At 50.1% G+C, this 21,533-nt stretch overlaps 1 protein-coding gene across 9 annotated transcripts in view; it reads right to left on the reverse strand.

The window, feature by feature from the left end:
* ATG13 (autophagy related 13) overlaps positions 1–21,533 on the reverse strand; it is a 1,946,514-nt gene that overhangs the window by 1,243,284 nt on the left and 681,697 nt on the right. For all 9 annotated transcript variants that reach the window (XM_069623214.1, XM_069623211.1, XM_069623215.1 and 6 more), the window contains one exon: positions 15,653–15,749. In XM_069623214.1, the coding sequence (XP_069479315.1) occupies positions 15,653–15,749 (97 nt within the window). The remainder of the gene's footprint in view (positions 1–15,652; positions 15,750–21,533) is intronic.

The raw sequence follows: 21,533 nt of genomic DNA on the forward strand, positions 1-21,533 counted from the left end.
TCCCTCGCCGTCCGGCGGGGAGGTCGACGTAGAGGCCGCGCCCCCCCCGCTTTCTTCCTGGCCGCCGCGGAAAGACCGAGTCCGGGGTCGGCTGTGCCCGAAGGCACAAGAGGGCCGCGTCCGGGACCCGGTACTTCTTCTCGTACCGATCCCTTCTAGCCGGCGTTGTGGATGGGTTCTTGAGGAGGAGAGACCCTCATCCCAGATATCGTCCAGTAGAGGTACAGCGAGGACCGTCTTCCTCTTGGTCTTGCGCCGTTGATAAAGGAAACCTTCCTTCTTCTTCTCTTCCGGGCAGAGCTGGAAAAGCTCGGATGCCCTGGCGATCATGGCGTGAAACGATCCAATCTCGTCAGGCGGGGAAGCCCGGGTGGGAGGTGACGACGGGAGATCCTCGTTGTAAACCTCGTCGTCTGTACCCGTCGCGGCCGTGTCAGTCCCCGTATCATCCCCACGTGTCGTGGACGGGGAAGAGGGCTGAGCATGGCGCGATGGTTGAAAAGGAGGTGGAGGATGAATCCTTCTTCTCTTAAGAGGAGGGCTCCCAGAAGGGCCTGGCTCCGGGTCCCCCGTCGGGAGCGGTTCCTCCGTTGGTGGTAACGGCAGTCTCGTGCTTATCTCCGAGCATAAGGACTGTATAGCCAACAAAATGGCCGCCGAGTTGTCTTGCGGCACTGGTTGAGGGGGTTCCGACGGGCGATCAGGAGCCCCGTTGGCACCCTCGACGTTCTCGTCGTCTCCCACGTCGGGGTCCCTCCCGACAGGATGGTCTTCCATGCCAGCGCCGTGGCCTAAGACTTCGATCAGCTCCTCCTCAGAGGTTGAGGCCGAATCCACGACGACCTCCTGCCCCCCCTTTTTCTTCTCCGTCGGAGGTTTCACTGGGGTCCTGTCGATGGGCATGAAAGAGGACTCCCTCCGCGGTGGCAGGGAGATTCTGGGCCCCGAGGTCACCACCACTTGTGTAGACTCCACAGGCTGAGCCAGGGCCGCTGCGACTGTCTCGATAGAGGCCTTGGCCGGATGGATCAAGGCTTTCACCACCTTAGGTGCGCTCACCGCCTTCTCCTTGGGGGGAGGGTACCACCTCGCTCCCCCTCCGATGGGGCCTTCGAGCATGACCGGGGTCTCTCCAGGAGCTTCGCCGGGTGCTCGGCCTTCCTCTTACCCGAGCCAGAGCGTTGGCTCGTGGTTGATGGCGCCGGGGAGGATGCGCCCTGCCTGGCGCCCGTAGAGCCCGACCGTTCGGCGCTCCCGGTGCCAGCGGACTCACGGTGCTTGGCCTTCTGTTGGACCCCCGTCGCCGGGGCGCCCTCAAAGGTCTTAGAAGACCGCTCGGACGACTTTTTCTTCTTCTCGCCTGACGGGCTCTTTCCTTCCAGCCAGTTGGCGAGACGCTGATGGCGGTCCTTCATGGTCCGCTCTGACATATTGCCGCAAAACGCACAGTCCTTCTCCACGTGCGTCTTGTCTTCATGCAGGCAGTAAAGGCAAAGGGAGTGTTCGTCCTCCTTAAAGACATTCTGAAGCTGGCATCCAGGGCAGACCCTGAACAGCTTTCCGGGCGTCGAGCTTCCCTTCTCCTGGGCCATGCTCGAGAAGGGCCTGAGAAACTTCTGGAGTCCTCCAAAAGCGTGGCTCGACGAAATCTTCACCCTTGAGGGGCGTAGAAGAATCCGACACGGGTCCCCGTTGATCGGATAAAGAAACGGTGGAGCTTGAGGCTCTTTTGACCGAAAAAGAGAAAATTTTCCTAAGAAAAAGCGCGAAAAAAGCACTAACGCTCGAGAGCAATAGCACGAGGATCCCAACACTTGAACGTGCAGTAAAAATCTGAAGATGGCTGCCAGAGGCGGGGCTTAGGGAGATGGCAGTCATTGGCTGTGGTCAGTATGACGCAGAGATCAGTGATTGGTTACTACTACGAAAGACAGAAACTGATTTTTCTTTACTGAGGATTCCCAGCCTGACGACGGGGAATATTCATGAGACATGTGAATCCATGCCAGACCCCATGCTGGAGAAGGCAGTTGTAACTCGCCAGCAGGGTGGTGGAGTTGGCAATCCTTGCCTGGGAGGCGGAAGTGGAGGCTACCTTCCTTCCCCACCCATATATCTTCTTGCTCTCCTTGTCGGGGGGAGCTTCAGATGACGATAAGGGTGCTCCCGCCCTCTTTCGGGTATTAGTCACTACCAGGGAGTCCGGTTTCAGTTGCCGCCTTATGTAGAGTGGGTCTGATTGGGCTGCCCTGAACAGTTTTTCAATCCTGGGGTTTACCGCCCTGGTGAGGTTGGGATTGAGAAGGGAAGGGTTTATTCTCCTTTGTATTGATTTGAGAATAGGGATGGCCTGGGCAACAGGTCTCTTTTCTCCCACTAGTTCCTTGGCAAAGTCCCTCTCCTCCTGTGTTCCCTGCGTATCTATGCAGAAGTGTACAGCCGCTCTAGATAAAACCTCAATTAAGAGAGGTTGTTTGTCGACAGGAGAGTCGGTAACTGGAGGTTCTTTGTCTACTGGGGAGTCTACTCTGTAGACTTCTGGGTCATCCTCATCCTCATCTTGGGCCTCATCATCCCCATAGTAATCCATTCCAGTATGGACGTCCAACGTGGCCAAATCTGGATCCTCGTTAAAAGATGTATCCTCACCATACTGAGAGTATGGCTGGACATGGAAAGGGTCAGAAGACCTACTTTGCGTTGGCGCCTCAACTTGAGGTTTTTTACCAGGGGGTTGCAGGTCCTTAGACCCTGTGGGGGTTGCCCCGTCAGGGGTATATGCGAGAAAGTGTTGTGGATTTTTGGCATAGAAGTCTGCTAGGGATGACATTCTAGACATAACTGTCTATATCCTCACTTGACCATTCTTTAAAGCTGGGAATTACTGTTAGGCAGAAACCTGTGCAGTTCCCTTAGGGAACACTGCAAAAAGTTTAAGACTACAGGAGTAAGCAGTAAACCCAATTGGTAGCAGTCTGCACCACCCAGATTTACCTGGTAGCTGTGGCTGAGCAGTCAGACTTCTCTCAAGAAGAGTTAGGCAATATATAGAGTATACACAATAAGGCTGAAAATACAGTAGAACAAGCAAACACTGACCAGAGCTTTGGTATAAATGTATATAATTATTTATTTAAAAACACACTTCTAAAATTACACTGGCACTAATATGTCAAGCAAGTTCAAACACAGTCACTATAAGTGTATATACACCTCCCTAGTTAATTATTCGACAAGTCTAGGTTAAGACACCACTTATTTAGCAAAACAGAGGTGAGCGCGTAACCGTAGATGGCACTCCAATAATTTGTTTAAAAAGGGAGAGAAAAGGCAGAATAGGAAAATAACACAGTACCAACACTTTTAAGAAACCACAGCAAGTCAAGAAAGGCAGGGTCTACTGTAGAGCAAAAGGTTTATAGGCCAGGCCCACTCTTGGAGAGAGCAAGGCGGAATGTGCCCAAGATCACAGAGTGGAAATGCACTCAAAGTCTTTGCAGAAAAGTCAAAAGAGGTTGGATCAGATCAGAAAGTTGGCAGGTCTGAGGTCAACCCAGTTAGAAAGTCAAGGATTTACGCGACACCTTGGACAATCTGTTGCAAGGGAGACCAGGCGGGACACAGTACCTGAAATGGTGAGAAAGCTCCAGTGGGGGGCAGTTGTTCCTGGCAGCGGGTGCAAGTCGTGGCTTCAACCAGAGGAAGAGATGGTCTCGACGAGGAAGAAAGCTGGAGGTTGTTGCACTGCCAGGGAAAAAACCAGCCGCAGAGTTTCCCGATTAAAAGGTACGACCCCTTTATTTGCGGTAGTGGTGAAGCGTGGCTATCCGGCCGCCGGGGTGCTTGGCACGGGCGATTCGACCATGAGACGATCCAGGAAGGCGAAAAGGGCGAACTGGTTGGTTCCACCAGCCCAAAGGGAAGAAGACTCTCCTGGAAGAAGATCTCCTCTGTCGTCGGGGAAGTGGCGAGTTAGTACAGCAGGGCTCCACCGGTGGTGTCGTCGTTGTAGATGGCTCAGCTTCTCCCGTCTTCGGATTCTTTAGGTCCTGTGGCGACTTATGAAGTTCCAGTCCCCAAAGCCCTGCTTTTATGCAGCAAAACCCCCATTCATCAGCCTAGCTGTCACTCAAACATGCTAAGTGGTGAGCCGGGCGGCTCACCACTGGGCTAATCACACAAGAGTGCGACTTGAGTTGCCAAGGCCACTCAGTCCAGGGTGCCTTATCCCCCTCCCACACATCCTGTTGACCCCAGACAGAGTGGCACCATTTGGAGTGCTTCTGTGGAGAAGCCCGCCAAAAAGTGAAACAAAGGGCTCGACTTGGGTTAGAGTTTCAGAGGCGAACACAAACGCCATTTGAAAACCGAGTCCTGGCAAAAAGTCCCAACCGGGGAATAAATATTAAATAAATAACCCGGCGGTATCTTTAACATTGCACCAAAAAGTGGTGCGTTTAAAATTAATGAGAAAATCCCATAGGAAATATTCCGGTGGAATAGTTTGCGTGGTCTCCACTGCCACCAGCCAGAAACTTGACAAGGGGGGGACTGGACAGTGCCCCCTTGGAAAACAGACCCAGGGGCAATCGAATTACCCCTACCAGTACTTCCACAATATGATGGTTTGTACTGGTTCTGTTCACATTTTGAGACTAGTAAAGCCAAAGGTGACTTTACATGCCCTGGGAGACAGTAGTCAGTCCCAGGGTATGGAGTCTATGTTTGGGGGTCACTATGACACCCCTGTGATACTGCACTGAGGGTGCTGTGTAACACACATACCAAAAACACATGAAGCCCTATGGAGTAAAGGACCCCATAGCCCATAAAACACATTACATAGTCAAAGGACATTCTCAAATCATGCCTAAGAGTGGGAGAAAAAGAGTCTCGCTCTTAGCAGGAGAAAAAAAAGAAACCCAAAAAATCCAGCAAAGCTGCTGGGGGACTCACTAGGTTTGGGAAATTAGCCTTAACAGAGAATTCTCCCTAACAATTACCCTCTCCTGGGAGTCTTTCCCTGCTATATTCTGACTGGACCTATGGCCTTGTGTAGGGGTCTTGGATATTTTTTCAGAAGATTGTGACTTGTCCTTATGTGTCTGTGGTGCAGATGATGGCTGAGAATGCTTTTTCTGCTGTTTTCCCCCCTCCCCGTGACTGGAAGAGTGCTTCCCCGGTGTTTTCACCTTTTCGGAGCTCTTCGACGTCTGGCGTCGAGATTCGGGGGTATTGTTCCTTTCTTTAGCGAGTGGAGGTCGGGCACGGGAGCAGCCGTTAGCCGGTCTGCTGATGCAACTCCTGGAGTGCGGCCTGGGGATAGTGGTCGTGTTCGTCTCCTGACGCTCGAACCTCCGTCACTTTAGCAAGCGAGGCACTCTTGGCAACAGTGGATGGTTGCCTGATGTCATGCAGCGATCTTGATCGAGAACGCCCAGAGGACACCGATTCGGTGGACCGTTCTCTGCGTGCCTCTCTCCGAGAACTCGACGTGCGCGCCGAGTCTCGGTTGGACTTCGAGTGCTTAGTGGATATGTTGTGGGTAGCGCTTGTGTCGCCAGGGGTGTTCCCCATAGCTGCCTTGCCGGACAACCTTCCAAAGTCGGGGACTTGCGCTTGGCTGTCTCTCGACGCCACGTTGCACTTGCCGTCCGATAGGATGGCGTCGATGCCATCACTGATAGCGCCCTTCGCTTACATGGCCTCACGTTGCCTGGCGTGGTGGGCCCAACGTTTGATCGAACGGTCCTTTAGAGTCTTCGGGTTTAAACCAACTACACGCTCTGCAGTTTGCCTCGGGGTGGTCCCTTGGTAAGCAGAGGTTACAGGTAGCGTGTCTGTCAACCCAAGGGTACTTGCGGTTGCACTTAGGGCAAAATTGGAAAGGGGTACCCTCCATACGCACCCTGTGGCAGCGGGCTAGTGTGTGTAGGAATATATAAGAAAGTGTATATATATATATATATATATATATGATACATTACTCACCGTAATCGTATTTCTGATGCTTGTATCTGCTTAGATTCACATGCTGTGCATAACCCGACATCTAGTGGAAGCTGCGGAGTATTACAGTTTGTTTTTCGAAACTCAAAAATGGGCGTCGACACAGGGCGTGCCAGTAATACTATCCCTAGTGTGACGTCCACTGTACCCAAGATCCCTCACGCGTATAGGATCCTCAGATTGTATTTTTTCTGACATGAGGTAGCATGAGGAGTAGCGCGAGTACAGATAATCCAAGCAGATAGACAGAAAGGTAAGACTACAAGCAATCATGCGCCTTCTCTCGGAGGGGAGGAAGGGTGGGTTGCATGTGAATCTAAGCAGATACAAGCATCAGAAATACGATTACGGTGAGTAATGTATCCCTTCTGAGGCTTGTGGAATCTGCTTAGATCACATGCTGTGCATAGATTAGCGAGCAGTACCTGAAGAAGGAGGTGGGATGTGAGAAGGGTCATGAGCAAATAAGTGTCTTAGAACCGCTTGTCCCACTTGTGTATCTGCCTTGGAATGGGTGTCAATGCAGTAATGCCGAGTAAAAGTGTGAATAGAGCTCCAAGTAGCTGCTTTGCAAATGGTGTCAAGGGGTACATTTGCAATGAAAGCCAGAGTGGCCACAATGCCTCTAGTAGAGTGGGCTCTTGGCGTGAAAGGCAGAGTTCTTTCAGAGAGTGAGTAACACAGCTGGATACAGTTAATAATCCACTTCGAGATGGCACCTTTAGAGAAGCGATCCCCCTCTCTGCCTGTAGCTACGGAGACAAACAGTTGATCTGTTTTTCTTAGCGGTCTGGTTTTATTTACGTAGTAGAGGACCGCCCTACGCACATCTAGGGTGTGTAGTTTCACCTCAGCCGAGCTTTGCGGGTCCTGGAAGAAAGCCGGAAGCTCGATGGACTGGTTTACATAGAATTTTGATATAAACTTAGGTGAGAACCTAGGGTGTGTGCATAAAACCAGTTTGTCTTTATGGACAGTAAAGAAGGGATCCTGCACTGACAGAGCCTGAATTTCACTGACCCTTCTTATAGAAGTAATAGCTACTAAGAAGGCCGTTTTATAAGTCAGGTGTTTGTGACTGCTTTTATGCATGGGTTACAAAGGGGGGCCCATGAGCTTGGCTAGCACCACATTAAGGTCCCACCCTGGTGGTGGGTTTGAAATAGTAGGGTGAAGTCTCTTTACTCCTTCCATGAAGGCTTTAACTACTGGTACTTTCCACCACAAAACCTTGCTATGGGAAGTGGTGTAAGCCGACAGGGCTGCCAGGTGTACTTTCAGTGAGTTAAAAACCAATCCTGCATCTAGCAGGTGGAGCATGTATGTAACAATAGTGGAAGGAGTGCAATCAACCAGGTTGATTTGTCTACTCTGGCACCAGATAACGAACCTCTTCCACTTGTCAAAGTAACAGTGCCTTGTGTTTGGTTTCCTAGATTCCTTTAGGATGTCCATACACCTCTGTGGCAAATTGAGATGTCCAAACTCTATGACCTCAGGAGCCATGCTGCCAGGTTCATTGAGTTGGGTTGCTGGTGCACTGTTTGACCTTGGTGCTGGGACAGTAGGTTGTACCAGGCTAGAAGTTTGATGGGCTCGCACACCGCCATCCTGCGTAGGTGTGGGAACCACGGTTGTCTTGCCCACATGGGAGCAACTAGGACGAGCGTCATCGATTCCCTGTTCATCTTGTTCACCACTTTCCTGATGAGAGGAGTTGGTGGAAAAGCGTACGCAAACATCCCTGACCAGTTCATCCACAGGGCGTTCCCCTGGGAGTCTGGTTGGGGGAACCTGGATGCAAATCCTGGGCATTGTCCGTTTTCGCTTGTGGCGAATAAGTCTATAGTGGGGAAACCCCACTGAGAGAAGATATCTTCTACGACCTCTCTGTGTAGAACCCATTCGTGTTCCTCTGGGAGGGAGTCTCTGCTCAGAGCATCCGCTAGGGAATTGAGCTCCCCTGGAACATGTTGTGATGACAGGAAGATGTTCCGTCCGAGTGCCCATATCCAGATTTTCTGGGCAAGCTTGGACAGATTTGGCGAGCGAGTCCCTCCTTGCTTGTTCAGGTAGAACATGGCTGTTGTGCTGTCCGTCCGGATTTACACTGACAGGTTTAGTAGGTGGGGCTCGAACGCCTGAAGCGTTCTGAATACTGCCAGAAGCTCTAGCAGGTTGATGTGGTTCTTGGCCACTGAGTGAGACCAGAGACCCTGAGCTGTGTGGTGGAGATGGTGAGCTCCCCACCCCGTCAGGCATGCATCTGTAGTGACTACTGCCTGTACTTCGGGATCGTAAAAGGGTTTCCCCTGTGCAAGATTCTCTCTTGTCCACCAGTGAAGGCTTTGTACCAGTGTTGGTCAAACGACCACTAGATCGTCCCACTGACCACTTGCCTGAGACCACTGTTTCGCCAACCATTCCTGCATGGGACGCATGCGTAGGCGCGCGTGGGGGACCAGGTAAATACATGACGCCATCATGCCCAGTAAACGCATTGCTTTGCGTACCGTTATTTGTTGACCGGACTGATAATGCGGAATTTGCAGTAGTATATTCCGAATTCTTTCTTCTGAAGGAAAGGTCAACCCCTCTTGGGTATCTAGGATTGCTCCTAGGAATTGTTTTGAGGTGCTTGGCACCAGGCTTGACTTTTTCTCGTTGATTGAGAAGCCTAACTCGTGGAGGAGGTCGATAGTCCTTTGAATGTTTGTCCTGCAAATTCCTGGGGTTTCCCCCGTTATGAGCCAGTCGTCCAGATAAGGGTACACTGGGATTGTCTCCCTGCGTAGGTGTGCAGCCGCCACCGCCAGTACCTTGGTGAATACCCTTGGTGCTGAAGCTATCCCGAAGGGCAGTACCTTGAATTGGTAGTGTCGACTGTCCACCTTAAAGCGCAAGTACTTTCTGTGCGCTGGGAACATGGAAATATTAAAATAAGCATCTTTCATATCCAAGGTTGCCATGTAATCCCCCTTTTTTAGGAGGGGGATTACCTCTTGTAGCGTGGTCATACGAAATTTTTGGGGCTTGACATATTTGTTGGCAGGCCGTAAGTCCAATACTGGGCGCATTGTCAAATCTTTCTTTGGCACAAGGAAGTAAGTTGAATAAATACCCTTGTTTACCTGGTGTCCCGGGACGAGTTCTATTGCGTCCTTTTCTAGCAGAATGGCGATCTCCTCGAGGAGAATCTTCTGATGTTCTAAGGAGTGTACTCTTTGTCGTGGAGGATGGTTCCGGGGACGCTGCAGTAGCTCTATACAATATCCTGTGGATACTGTTGACAGCACCCATCTGTCTGATGTGATCCCTTCCCAAGCCTGGGTGAAGTTGGAAATGCGTCCCCCTACTGGGGTTGCGTGAGAAGGGACCCTGAACTGAGCGTCACTGCTTTGGTGGAGGCGTGCCGCCTCCTTTGCTGGGGCTGCCTCTGCCTTTACCACAACCTCTCCTATTACCCCTGCCGTAACCCTGGGTAGACTGTTGGTTGTTGTTCCACTGTGTACCCTGCCCCTGGGAATAGTTAGATCCTCTCTGGGAATTTTGGCCGCGTGGGCGACAAAAATTACTATTCCCTCTCTGGTTAGGGGGTTTATTGGTTAACTGGCCAAGGGACTTGAGTGTTTCGTATTCGTCCTTGGCATTTTTCAGTGCGTCTTCGACCGCCTTACCAAACAACAGATCGGTTTCCACCGGTTTGTCCAACAATGATGCCTGGGTTTCTGCCTTAAAACCAGACTGCCGTAACCACGCATGCCTTTTGATAACAGTGCCCTCCGCTATCAATCTGCCTGCGTTGTCCGCGGCGTCGAAGGTTGCTTTCAAAATGCAACCAGACACGGCTCTACCCTCTGCGGAAATCCGAGCTAACTGGCCCTTTAAAGGTTCAGGAGCAGAGGCTATGAGTGCCGCGACTTCTTCCCACTGATGGCAGTTGTAGCTGGCCAACAGGGTGGTGGAGTTAGCAATCCTTGCTTGATAGGCGTACGTTGAGGCTACTTTCCTGCCGAAACCGTATAGTTTTTTGCTCTCCTTGTCGGGAGGAGCTTCGGACGATGACAAGGGTGTTCCAGCCCTCTTACGAGTGTTGGTGACAAATAGGGAGTCTGGCTTCAGATGTCCTCTTATATAGAGAGGGTCAGACTGGGCCGCCCTGAAAAGTTTTTCATCCCTGGGATTGACTGCTCTGGTGAGGTTCGGGTTCACCAGGGACGGATCTATTCTCCGCTGAATGGACTTAAGGATAGGGATGGTCTGGGCAACAGGCCTCCTTTCTCCCACTAACTCTTCTGCGAAGTCCCTTTCCTCCTGGACACCGTGGGTGTCAATGTGGAAATGTTCTGCTGCGCGAGCGAGAACCTCATTTAGGAGGGGTTGGTTATCGACCGGGGAGTCGGTAACCGGGTCTTCGTTCTCTACCGGGGAATCTACTCTGTATGTTTCAGGGTCCTCCTCTTCTTCTTCCTGGTCCTTATCATCCCCATAGTAGCCCGTCCCGGTTTGCTCTTCTATCAACCCAAATTCTTGGTCCTCACCAAAGGAAGCCTCTCCTTGATACTGTGAGTATGGTCTTGCGTAAGGCTGTACCTCGAAGGGTTCTGACCTCATCGGAGTTTCAAACCGGGGCTTTTTACTCGGGGGGATAGGATCAGTAGAGGCTGAGGGTGTGGCCCCTTGAGGATCATACGAGAGGAAATGTTCTGGATTTTTATCATACAAAATCAGCCAAAGAAGACATTCTTGACATGACCCTATCTATGTCTTCACTGGACCATTTTTTGGAACTGGAAATGACTCTCTCAGCAAGTCTATGAGATTTATCTTGAGTAGCTTTGCTGGTTGTAGACCTATCAGCAGACCTGGTTTTGTCTGTCTGTTTAGGGGGAGTGGAGTGTTTCACAGGTGTGGAAGAATGTACAGGTAGTTTCTTCTGCTGTTTTTCCCCCTCCCTGTGTGTGGAAAAATGTTTTCCCTGTCCTTTAGTGGCTCTGGAGTTTTTCGACGCCTGGCGTCGAGGATCGGTGGCGGTGTCCCTGTCCTTCGAGCCTGGGGCCTCGCTGGCTTTAACTGCGGGCTCCGACTCCTGGAGCGCGGCCTGGGGGTGGAAGTCGTCTTCGTCTTCCGACGATCGAACTTCTGTTAGCCTAGGGAGCGAGGCACTCTTGGCAAGAGTGGATGATTGCCTGGAGTCATGCGGCGATCTTGAACGAGAGCGCCCAGAGGACACCGAATCGGACCATTCTGTTTGTGCCTCTTTCCGAGAACTCGACGTCGTCGAGTCTCGGTTGGACTTAGTGTGTTTAGTGTGTGTAGTATGTGAAGCGCTTGTGTCGCCGGGGGTCTTCCCCATAGCCGCCCTGCCGGACGACCTTCCGAGGTCGGGGACCTGCGCTCGGCTGTCTTTCGACGCCGTAATGCCCTCGCCGCCCGAAAGTACAGCGTCGCTACCATCGCTGAAGGCACCCTCCGCTGCCATGGCCGCCTGCCTGGCGTGGTGGGCCCAACGCTTCGTCGAACGGTCCTCAAGTGTCTTAGGTTTAAACCTACTACACGCTCTGCAGTTTGCTTCGGGGTGGTCCCTCGGCAAGCAGAGATTGCACGTGGCGTGCCTGTCGACCCAAGGGTATTTGCGATTTCACTTGGGGCAGAATTGAAAAGGAGTACCCTCCATACGCACCTTGAGGCAGCGGGCAGTTAAGTGTAGGAAATGTATAAGGTGTACCTATATACCAAGAGTGTAGAGTATGTACCACCCCCCACTCTCCCTACTTGCAGGGCCGAGGTCAGAGGCCTTCCAAGGCCCGGGCCGAGGCCAGCGGCCTTCCGAGGCCCGGGCCGAGGCCAGCGGCCTTCCGAGGCCCAAATCTGTCGTGCAGCAGCCGACGGTCGATTTCTTCTCCAGCCGGCGTCGAGTGTCGAAGTTCGACGTTGGGGTGGGGAAGGATGTCAATAGATTAATCTTTTAAATTTTTAGCAAAAGTATGGCTAAGGCCAGGGGACTCCGCAAAATGGTTCCGACCAGTATGGCGGAAAAAAACTATCTGAGGATCCTAGACGCGTGAGGGATCTTGGGTACAGTGGACGTCACACTAGGGATAGTATTACTGGCACGCCCTGTGTAGAGGATTAAACCACCCCCCACTCTCCCTACTTGTAGGGGCCGAGGCCAGAGGCCTTCCAAAGGCCCAAGTCCGTTGTGCAGCTCTCGACGGTTGTTTTTCTTCTCCGGGCCGGTGTCGATCTTCGGTGACTCGACGTTGGGATGGAGAAAACGGGGAAATATTAGGATTTTTTGCAAAATTATGGCTAAGGCCAGGGAACTCCGCAGGATGCTTCCGACCAGTATGGTGCAAAAAGACAATCTGAGGGTCCTAGACTCGTGAGGGATCATGGGTACAGTGGACGTCACACTAGGGATAGTATTACTGGCACGCCCTGTGTCGACGCCCATTTTCGAGTTTCGAAAAACAAACTGTAATACTCTGCAGCTTCCACTTGATGTCGGCCTATGCACAGCATGTGATCTAAGCAGATTCCACAAGCCTCAGAAATATATATACATACATATACACATACATACGCTATCTCCATGTAATTCTAGTGGAAACATACCTGAACTGTCATTTCAAAATCTCAGCAGGGAGATATCTACTATTCTTTAAAAGATTTACCTTAAATTATTTTAAATGTTAATGCTACGAAACATAGGCAACCTCCATTTAAATTCCACGCAGAGAGTTATTTGGCCATTTCTTCTTAAGGATGCTTCAGATTAATACTGGTGCTGTCCCCACTTAGTACCGGAGCTGATTCGGTTACAAGTCATGCATATTTTAGCAGGAGACCGACCTTACACGAGCTGCGTTTGAGTCACTCACTTGGCTAAGTATCTAAAAAAGGGCACAATGCCATTAAAGAAGCTGACCAATAATGCAACTTCACTGAGGTTAGCCAGTAATACACAGTAAGATATGAAGACCATGCTCACATACCATAATAAATATGGGGTTAAGGACTGGATATACGAGGGTTAATAAGAAGTGCAGAATCTTAATACATGCTCTATCTCCAGTAGGTATGTCAGACCCTGTTCCAGTTCTTGGAACCATAGCTTATGAAATTCAATCTTACAGTGACGACCCCTGCTACTGCAGTTTTGGGACACACACTGCCACATTAACACACCTCAATCATGATCTGCATGAGACCCGGTAATGCACTATGTTGAATCAAACAACTACCAATGCACCTGAACTCTAACCTGTAACACTTTATTTTTTACAGCTGTAGACCTACACACTAAGACAATCTTGCCTGCAGCACTCTTTCATTTCAGAATTAGGCTCCCACAGATCTGCAATCAGGAGAGGTACAGTACAAGCTGCGCCCACAGTGAATAGGTACAGCACAATGCAAAAACAATGAAAACTTATCCCTCAAATAGCTATGCAGAGTATGCAGCAGTCCGATGTTCTCTGCACACAAATGACAAGTACAATATAGGTAGAAGAAATGCAAGCATCCCTCATACAAATAAAAGGTATATTGCATGCAAAAGCTTCCCAAACTCACAAAAGGCAGCAGTAGTATAAACTTTAAGTTTACACTTTGTAGATACCTTTAGCCGTTTAGAAAATCTGTCAACAGGAGGGAGCGAGAAAATCAATATACAGCTCCAGTTAATAGGATAAAAACAGATCGGTATTACCAGAGTCCTGAAGAAGCTACAGAATGGACAACCTTAAATCTGACAATGATAGAGGACCCCACCAGAGCCGATTCAGACTCAGGTTTGACAATCAGTAGCCCTGGGAAGGAAGATTGCTGTGTTGGAGACAAGCCCTTGATGCAGTAGATGCTGTTAAGAGGGAGACATTAGAGAAGGTCTGCAACCAAAGCCCAAAAGACAGAGAAGAAACTGAACAGCAACAACATGGAAGTCAGAAGAACCCACAAGGATGTTGAATAGGCAGCTGAAATGTGTTAAAGAAGTCAAGAGTGCAGGGGTCAGTTATGATGTTGGGATTTAGTTTTAGTTGCGGTGCACGTTCCTGAAGCACAGCCTGCAAGAAGAGTCCATGGCATTGCTGGCTGAGGAAAGAATGTTGACTAGAATGGAGGACGCTCAAGAGACAACCCACAAGCTAGTGGACAGGACAGCAGTGACGAAACCACTAAGGTTGCTCTTTGAGTAATGTCAGTGGATGCTCTGATCGAGACAAAGGACTGCAAGGTTTCCTCAAAGAATGAATGCTGCAGAGGTTCAATCCAAGGCGTTCCACAACAGAGCAGGCACTTGTGAATGGCAACAACAATGTCATTTTAGGTCCAAGCAGAGGCAGAAGGGTCTCCCACTTCTGTTCCAGTGATATACTCAGTCCACAAAGATTCTTGAAAATTACAGAGCTATAAGGTGCAGGAGGACCCAGTGTTTTCCACCGGATCAGAGGAAAAAAGAGCCTGAAGCAAGATTCCACTGGAGGGAACTTGGCTATAAACCGAATGACTAGAGTGGAAATTCCCACAACAGAAAAAGACAAAAGATGACTAAGAAAACTGCTTAGTCACAGAGCTTTTCAGGAAGCAAGTGGTTATCAATGCACATGTCTCTTGCGGTCTGTCATAGGCCACGATCTCCACTAGGGACCTCTCAGGGTATTTCGACCTGCTGCCCTCGCCCCTTGGTCCGTCGCTCTGCTACAGTAGATTTGCCTTTGCCCCGGAAGTCTTGCTCATAGAAGTGTTCTGCCTTGCTCAGAGTGTGTCTTTAGGGTCTGCCTTTTATCCGTGTGAGGAGAGCTAATTGATATTAGGTGTATACACTTGAAGTCAAGTGCCTGACCCGATTAACTGGACATGTCCTGTATCATGTATGAGAGTTAGTCTTGTTCCTCTCAGTCAGCCGCCTCCTCTGCCCTGTGTTCGTCTAAAAAGGGGATGGAGGGAATTTGGACCTCAGAGAATCCTAAGAAATAGGATGGGGCAGATGTTCAAAAAAGGGGGGGAATACCACGTCTCACTATCACCTGCCTCACCCCCACACCCCAAAACACCTCAACCAGGTGATCCTCCCGCACTGGTCCACCCCCAGGGTCTGGATCCAAAGGCGATGGCCGTGCCTTGGCCACTTGAGAGAGAGAGATCCCCAGGGATTAGCGCGAGAGACAACCTCTGGTTTATCACAGGAGATTCGACAAAGTTACATAACGTCTTCATTTTGCCTTCTAAATGAGAGTGCCATAAGGACAAACCATATTGCCATCCTGCCAAGGGACAGAAAGTGTTAAATGTATTACATATTGTTGTTCCTGGTTTGTGTGTCTCTGAATAATAGGTTTTGAAACATTGGAATGTACCCCACCTATTCTGAAATGTCTCTTGCCATCTTTTTGTGCACACATCAGTTGATACTACCATGGCTTCTACTCACTTCTCAGTATATATGGTCTACCGTGGAGTCTCTATCCTCACTGTGTAAGGGGAATATGTTCCAGGGGATGCCAGGTTCGTACAGGTGGTAGGTAGGCAGGCAGATAGGCAGAACGAGGATTAGACCAAAAAAAGGTTTTGTTCAGAAAACATTGATGTATTTTACAATTTAAACACCAGCATCCTCTTCACATTGGCTGACACTCACCTGCCAGACATGAAGGCCAGGTTGGTTCTGTAGGCACAGGACAACGTGATTGTACCAATTGGAGTCCCCACTGTCCCAGCCCGGACTGTCTGAAATCCTGGGGGAAAAAAATAGTGAATACTTAAAAACAAAACCTATTATGCACACAATCTCACACACAACTGTGTATGAAATGGCAACATCTTTTTCCTTCATTCATTAATTTAAAACAAAAATCAATTCAATATATATATTTTTTTACTTTCATTTTATTAGACATTTGTTATTGAACAATACTTTGTAATCCAGTACAGACCCAACAATAACGTCAACCAGTTCAACCCTCCCTCAAGTGATAGCTACCAGGCCCGGCAATCTGGTGGGGACAAACAAAAGAGCAGAGTCGAAACCTTGCATTCATAAAATAACTGGCAACATTAACACATTGTTTCGGGAAGCTTAGGAGTCCATAAGGCCCAAGCGTCATAACAGACCGGTGAGAAACATAGAAAAGCGGACAAGATCAAAGTGCAAAGTTCAGAGTTTCAATGTTTCAGGGTGTTGTAGTCTTCCCTTAGTAGCACTGCCCCCCACTCAAACAAGAAGTTGTCAATCCTGTTGCAAACTATTGCCGAGATCTTTTCATACGTGAAAATACACCACAGTTTGGTGAGCCACTCGTTTCTGGACAGGGTGGCTTTTCTTTTCCACTTCTGAGCCAGGGCTTTCCTCCCGGCCATCAGCATGGTTTCCCCTACTCTGGGAAAGTTGGGAGTTTCGTCGCCAGGGGAGGGAACACCAAGCAAGAGTTCAATGGGGTGCATTTTCAGGGAGAGGCCAACCATATCTTTATTCCAGCTTAACAGTTCAGCCCAGTAAATTTGTACGGTCGGACAGACCCACCACATGTGGTACCATGTTCCCTGCTGGCCACATTCCCTCGGGCAGAGAGGAGAGACCACCGCAAACATTCTAAACAGCCTAGCAGGGGGAAGGTGCCAGGCATGCATAATCTTGAAGTTTTGTTCCATTGCGGACGTATAGAGGGACCCAGCCAGCATCACTTTACATATTGTACCCCAGGTTGTTTCTTCAATCTCCTACCCCACCTTGTCCACACAAAAGCGTTTGAAATTAAGTCTCCCTTCAAGGTCTGCCGTGATCAGAAATCTACACATTTTGGAGAGTGCTACCCTCCTGTTGGTGGACTCTGCAATAATCCTCTCAAGGGGGGTAAGGGGTCGGGAGAGCTCACTACACTACTTGGGGTCAGTCATGATGCCTTTGATACGTAGGTATTCAAATATTGAGAGAGGGGACAGAGCCATGGCTTCTACTAGTGACTCGTAATCAATGAAGCTTTTGTTTCTGAATAGCTGCGCCGCTCTCTCGAGGCCCATGTCCAACCATTGCTGGGTGTTGCGTAGCTCTACCTTAACCAGATCGAGTGGTGCGCCCCACAGTGACTCAGGAGGAAGGCCAGCTAGAGAGGAGTAAATTGGCTGTATTGTGTTTCCACGGTTCCAAGAGGACTGCTAACGTGGGGTGGGATCTGATGTGGGGGGGATATCCTTGGTTGTGGACCACATGAGGTCTCACACCTTCCTGGGGTGTGTGTGAGTGTCCTCTATATATGTCCAGTGGGACCCCATGTCATCCCTCAAGTGTTCAAAGCAGCACAGCTTCGGTGATGATGGAAGTACAGTTTAAAATCAGGGAGGCCAAATCCCCTTAGCACACTAGGGAGAGTCAGGGTGGCATGCTAACTCTGTCTTTTTCCCTTCCAGATAAACTGTTGGACCATGCCCTGGTGTGTCGAGAAGGAGTCCGGCAATGGGACGGGGAGGGCCGAGAACAGACAGGAGCCAGGGGAGAATGTTCATTTTAACCGACACCATTCGGCCAAACCAGGATAAGGTAAGTGGGCTCCAACGCTGGAGATCCGCTTTGATCTTCCCCAGGATTGGGGCATAGTTGAGGGCGAAGAGGGATTTCAGGTGTCTGGGGAGTACGACACCCAGATACCAAATGGATTCACCCCGAGTCTTATACCACAAGTTGTTTTCTTACTACTCGTGTCTTGGTCCTCCCCTCCCATGGGCATTACACTAGACTTGGAGAGATTTATTTTCAGGCCCGAGAATTTGTCTAAGGTTCGAATTTGTGATAGGAGACAGGAGAGAGATTGCAGTAAATCTGCCAGATAGCAGAGAATGACAGTGGCAAAGAGAGAGAGTTTAAATACCTGTTCCCCACATTCAATACCCTTTATTTCCCAGTCCATTCTAATAGGGATGACTAGGGGATCCATGGCCAGGGCGTACAGTAAGGGGGAGATGAGACAACCCTGCCTTGTCCCTCTCGTGAGATGGAGGGGGAGGAGATGGAGCCATTGACCGCTACCCTCGCTGTTGGGCCCTTGTATAAGGATGCAATCCCTCTTCTGTACTTCTCTCCTAGTCCCATCCTATGCAGTACTTTGTGCATGTAGGGCCATTCGACGCGGTTCTGAGTCGGTTCTGAGTCTATTGATACTAGGTGGGCTCCCAGTCCTCTTTGTGCTGCCTCGTGGAAGAGGTCTAAGGTTTTCCTTATGTTGTCCGCTCCCTGCCTCCCAGGAATAAACCCCACCTGGTCCCCCGTGCACTAGGAGGGGCAGGTTCTGCGCTAGTCTATTGGCCAGGAGTTTCGCTAAGATTTTCATGTCAGTATTCAAAAGAGAAATGGGCCTGTAGGAGGAGCATTGGGAATAACCACTATGAGGGCCACTAGCATTGACTGGGACAGGGCGCTCACCTCTAGAACTCTGTTGAATAACCTGGCCATGAACGGAACAAGGGTGGAGCAGAATGACTTGTAAAATGCTACCGTAAACCCATCATTGCCCGGAGTGGTCCCGCCCTTCATTCCCTTGATGGTGTCTTATTTCCTGGGGGGTGATGGGTTCTCCCATTAGATCCGCCTTTTCTGGGGGGAGGGATGGGATCGGGAGGCAATCGAGGAAACTGTCGGCATCCTAACCGTTTCCATGATATTCAGGGGAGTAAAGTGTGTTATAATATTGACGGAATTCCTCTGCAATTTGGGGGTCTTCGAGGAGCTTTTGGTCAACAGTGGGACACAGGGAATCTACTCTACAGCTATTCCGGAGCGCTCTCAACTTCCAAGCTAGGATCTTGTCGGCCTTCTCACCCTTTTCCATATATTTCTGTTTCAGAAACGTCAGTTTCCGTTCCGTTTGGCCGGCCATTAGTGCCCTCAGTTTTTCTTTGAGTAGTTGGAGCTCTGCCCGTTTCCCAGGAAACGTTTGGGTCTTCAGCTTACCCCCTGGTTGGATGGCCTAAATCTTCTCCCCAAGTAGCTTTTCCTTGTTCTCTCTCTCCCTCTTTCTCCTTGCACCCATTCCAATGAGAGTCCCCTCATCTTGGTTCTGAAGGCTTCCCAGACCACCAGCAGACCAACTTCCCCATTATCGTGAAGTTCAAAGTATTCCTTGATCACGGTGAGTAGGTCTTGGGAAAGTACTTTATCAAGCAATAGAAGGTTGTTACATGACCACCTCGTTTTGTCTTGAGGAACAGGGGGTCCCCATCAACACTTTCACCAGGTCGTGGTCAGACCATGGGAGGGTCTCCACCAAGAACTCGGCTACCCTTTCTTGTAGAGAGGAGTCTACTATGATGTGATCGATTCTAGAGAATGTAACTTGCACTTTAGAACAATATGTGAATAGGGGTGCATGTCCCTGGCAAGTTTTGTGGGTGTCCACAAGCCCCAACTCATTGTTAACCTTCTGGAAGTGGGTGGCTAGGTGTCTTTGCTGAGAGGTGTCAAGAGTGGGAACTTTCGCTTTGTCTTCCTCTGGGTGTAGGACCATATTAAAGTCTCCCCCTACAATCAGGGCCCCTTCTGCGAATGACAAAGGGTTGGGTCTAATTCCCTCCTTGTAGTGATCCTGAGGCCTCATTGGGGCAGTAGATGGAGATTACTGTGACCTTGGTACCCCTGATTTCCCCATTGACCATCAGGTAACGGCCATCTGGGTGCATTTGTGGGGAGAGTTCCAACCCTGTACGTTCAGTGAGCCCAGTGCCAGTGTTTGCTTTGGTTCAATCATCTGGATAGTGAAACAGAGTTTTGCATACTTTTATGTGATGTAACTTGTGGTTTCCCCTCCCAGGATTTGGGACGACTGGGGACAATGAGCCCACATTCGTCGTCCAATGGGTCAGAGTTGAGCCTGGTAGCTTGTAAAAGGGAACAAAAATAAGAATAGTAACAAACCCCAAACCTTACCCCCTCACCCCCAAGCGCCTGGTTTACCCCACGACATAAGAATAGCTGCTGGGCACCATAATGTCACCTTTACAAGCAAACCCAGCAGGTTCCGGAGCCGGAGGCCTCACCAGCCAATTGCCCATTCCTGAGGGCGGTAGTCCACACCTCCAAAGCTGGCCACGAAGCAATATTCCTTTGGGTCGTCATGTGGCCTCCGGCACAATCTAGGCTCCAACTCAAGCCATGGTTCTTTTCGAGTCATGGGTGGCTTGCACTGCTCTCAGAGATTCGATGAGCCAACGGAAACAGATCTATCCATTGGGAGCTGATGGTGAGGCCAGGGTCACTCTCCTGAACTTCCTGTTGTCTTGGACAGGATGCCTCACAGTGAGGCCCTCTGCCTTTTGTGATTCTCTCAACTCCAAATCACGCTTTTCTGAGTCGTTGGTTCCTGGGGCGGATACTCGTAGGAGCTCCTGCATGACGCAGTAGATGTCATCTTCCGTGACTAGGGAGTACTTGTATCCCTCGTATTCTAAGGAGAGCAAGAATAGGATGCCCCATCCGTAGAGGGCCCCTTTTGATTGCAGCCATTTTGTTAAGGGGGAGTACAGCCATTTTCTGGCTAATGTGGAATATGAAAGATCCTGGTAGATGGTAATAAGGGAGTCTCCTCATTTGATCGGGCCCCTCCTTCTCATTAGATCTAGGATTTTTGTCTACTTGTCGAAGTAATGAAATTGTGCCAGCACTGATCTTGGCCCTCTGGAGCTTGCCCCTGCTCTGTGAGCTCTGTCAATCGTGAGTTTGCTAGTATTTTCCTCATCAAACAACTTACTGACCACTGCATTGATGGATTTCAAAATGTCTGCCTGGGTCTCTCCGTTGTGTTCTGGAAAGCCAAGAAATCTCAAATTATTGTACCTCTCCTGATTGTCCAAGTCATCCATCTTGAGGGTGCACTTCTCTTCTTGCCTTTCCAGCTCAGATAGTCTCATGTCGAACTGGGTTTCAAGTAGGTCAACAGATGATTGGTTTGCTTCCAGGTCTTGGATGTGTTCATCCATGCTATTCACTTTCTTGTTCAGGCTGTCCAGTCTCTTGCCAATATCTGCCCTGAACCCCCTAATTTCCTGCAATAAGGCTGCCATACCCTGACTCACTGATTGTGCTTCATCCGGGACCGCGGTGGACACAGTGGTTATCATTGCTTGCAGTACTGGAGGGGTTTGGTTGCGCCGGAATTGCTGTAGCGTGTCGGACCAACTCCTGGGTGAATAGGGCTGCAGGGGTTTCCGCGGTTCTGAATGGCGTTTGGGGGAGGAGGCAGCGGGAGAGGCAGTCGTCGCGTTAGTGGCGTTGGGGGGACAAAAGGCGGGGTTGGCCCCTGGGGCGCCAGGTGGCAAGAAGCTCCTAGTGCCCCAGTTGTGTCAAGCTGGCCCGGACCATCCAGAAGGCAATCGGCCGCCTGGCGGTTGTGAGTAGCTGTGTCTGTGTCTGACCGCCTTAGGCTGAGTTCTGTGGTGGGAGTGTGGTCTCCTTGGGGTACTGGGGGCAGGGGCGAAACAGGAGTCGCGAGGGAGACCAGGCTTTACAACAGGGTTAGGAGACCAGGCCGTTGGGT

The sequence above is a fragment of the Ambystoma mexicanum genome, chromosome 11 (assembly GCF_040938575.1).
Source record: "Ambystoma mexicanum isolate Mex_15411 chromosome 11, UKY_AmexF1_1, whole genome shotgun sequence".
Classification (NCBI taxonomy): domain Eukaryota; kingdom Metazoa; phylum Chordata; class Amphibia; order Caudata; family Ambystomatidae; genus Ambystoma; species Ambystoma mexicanum.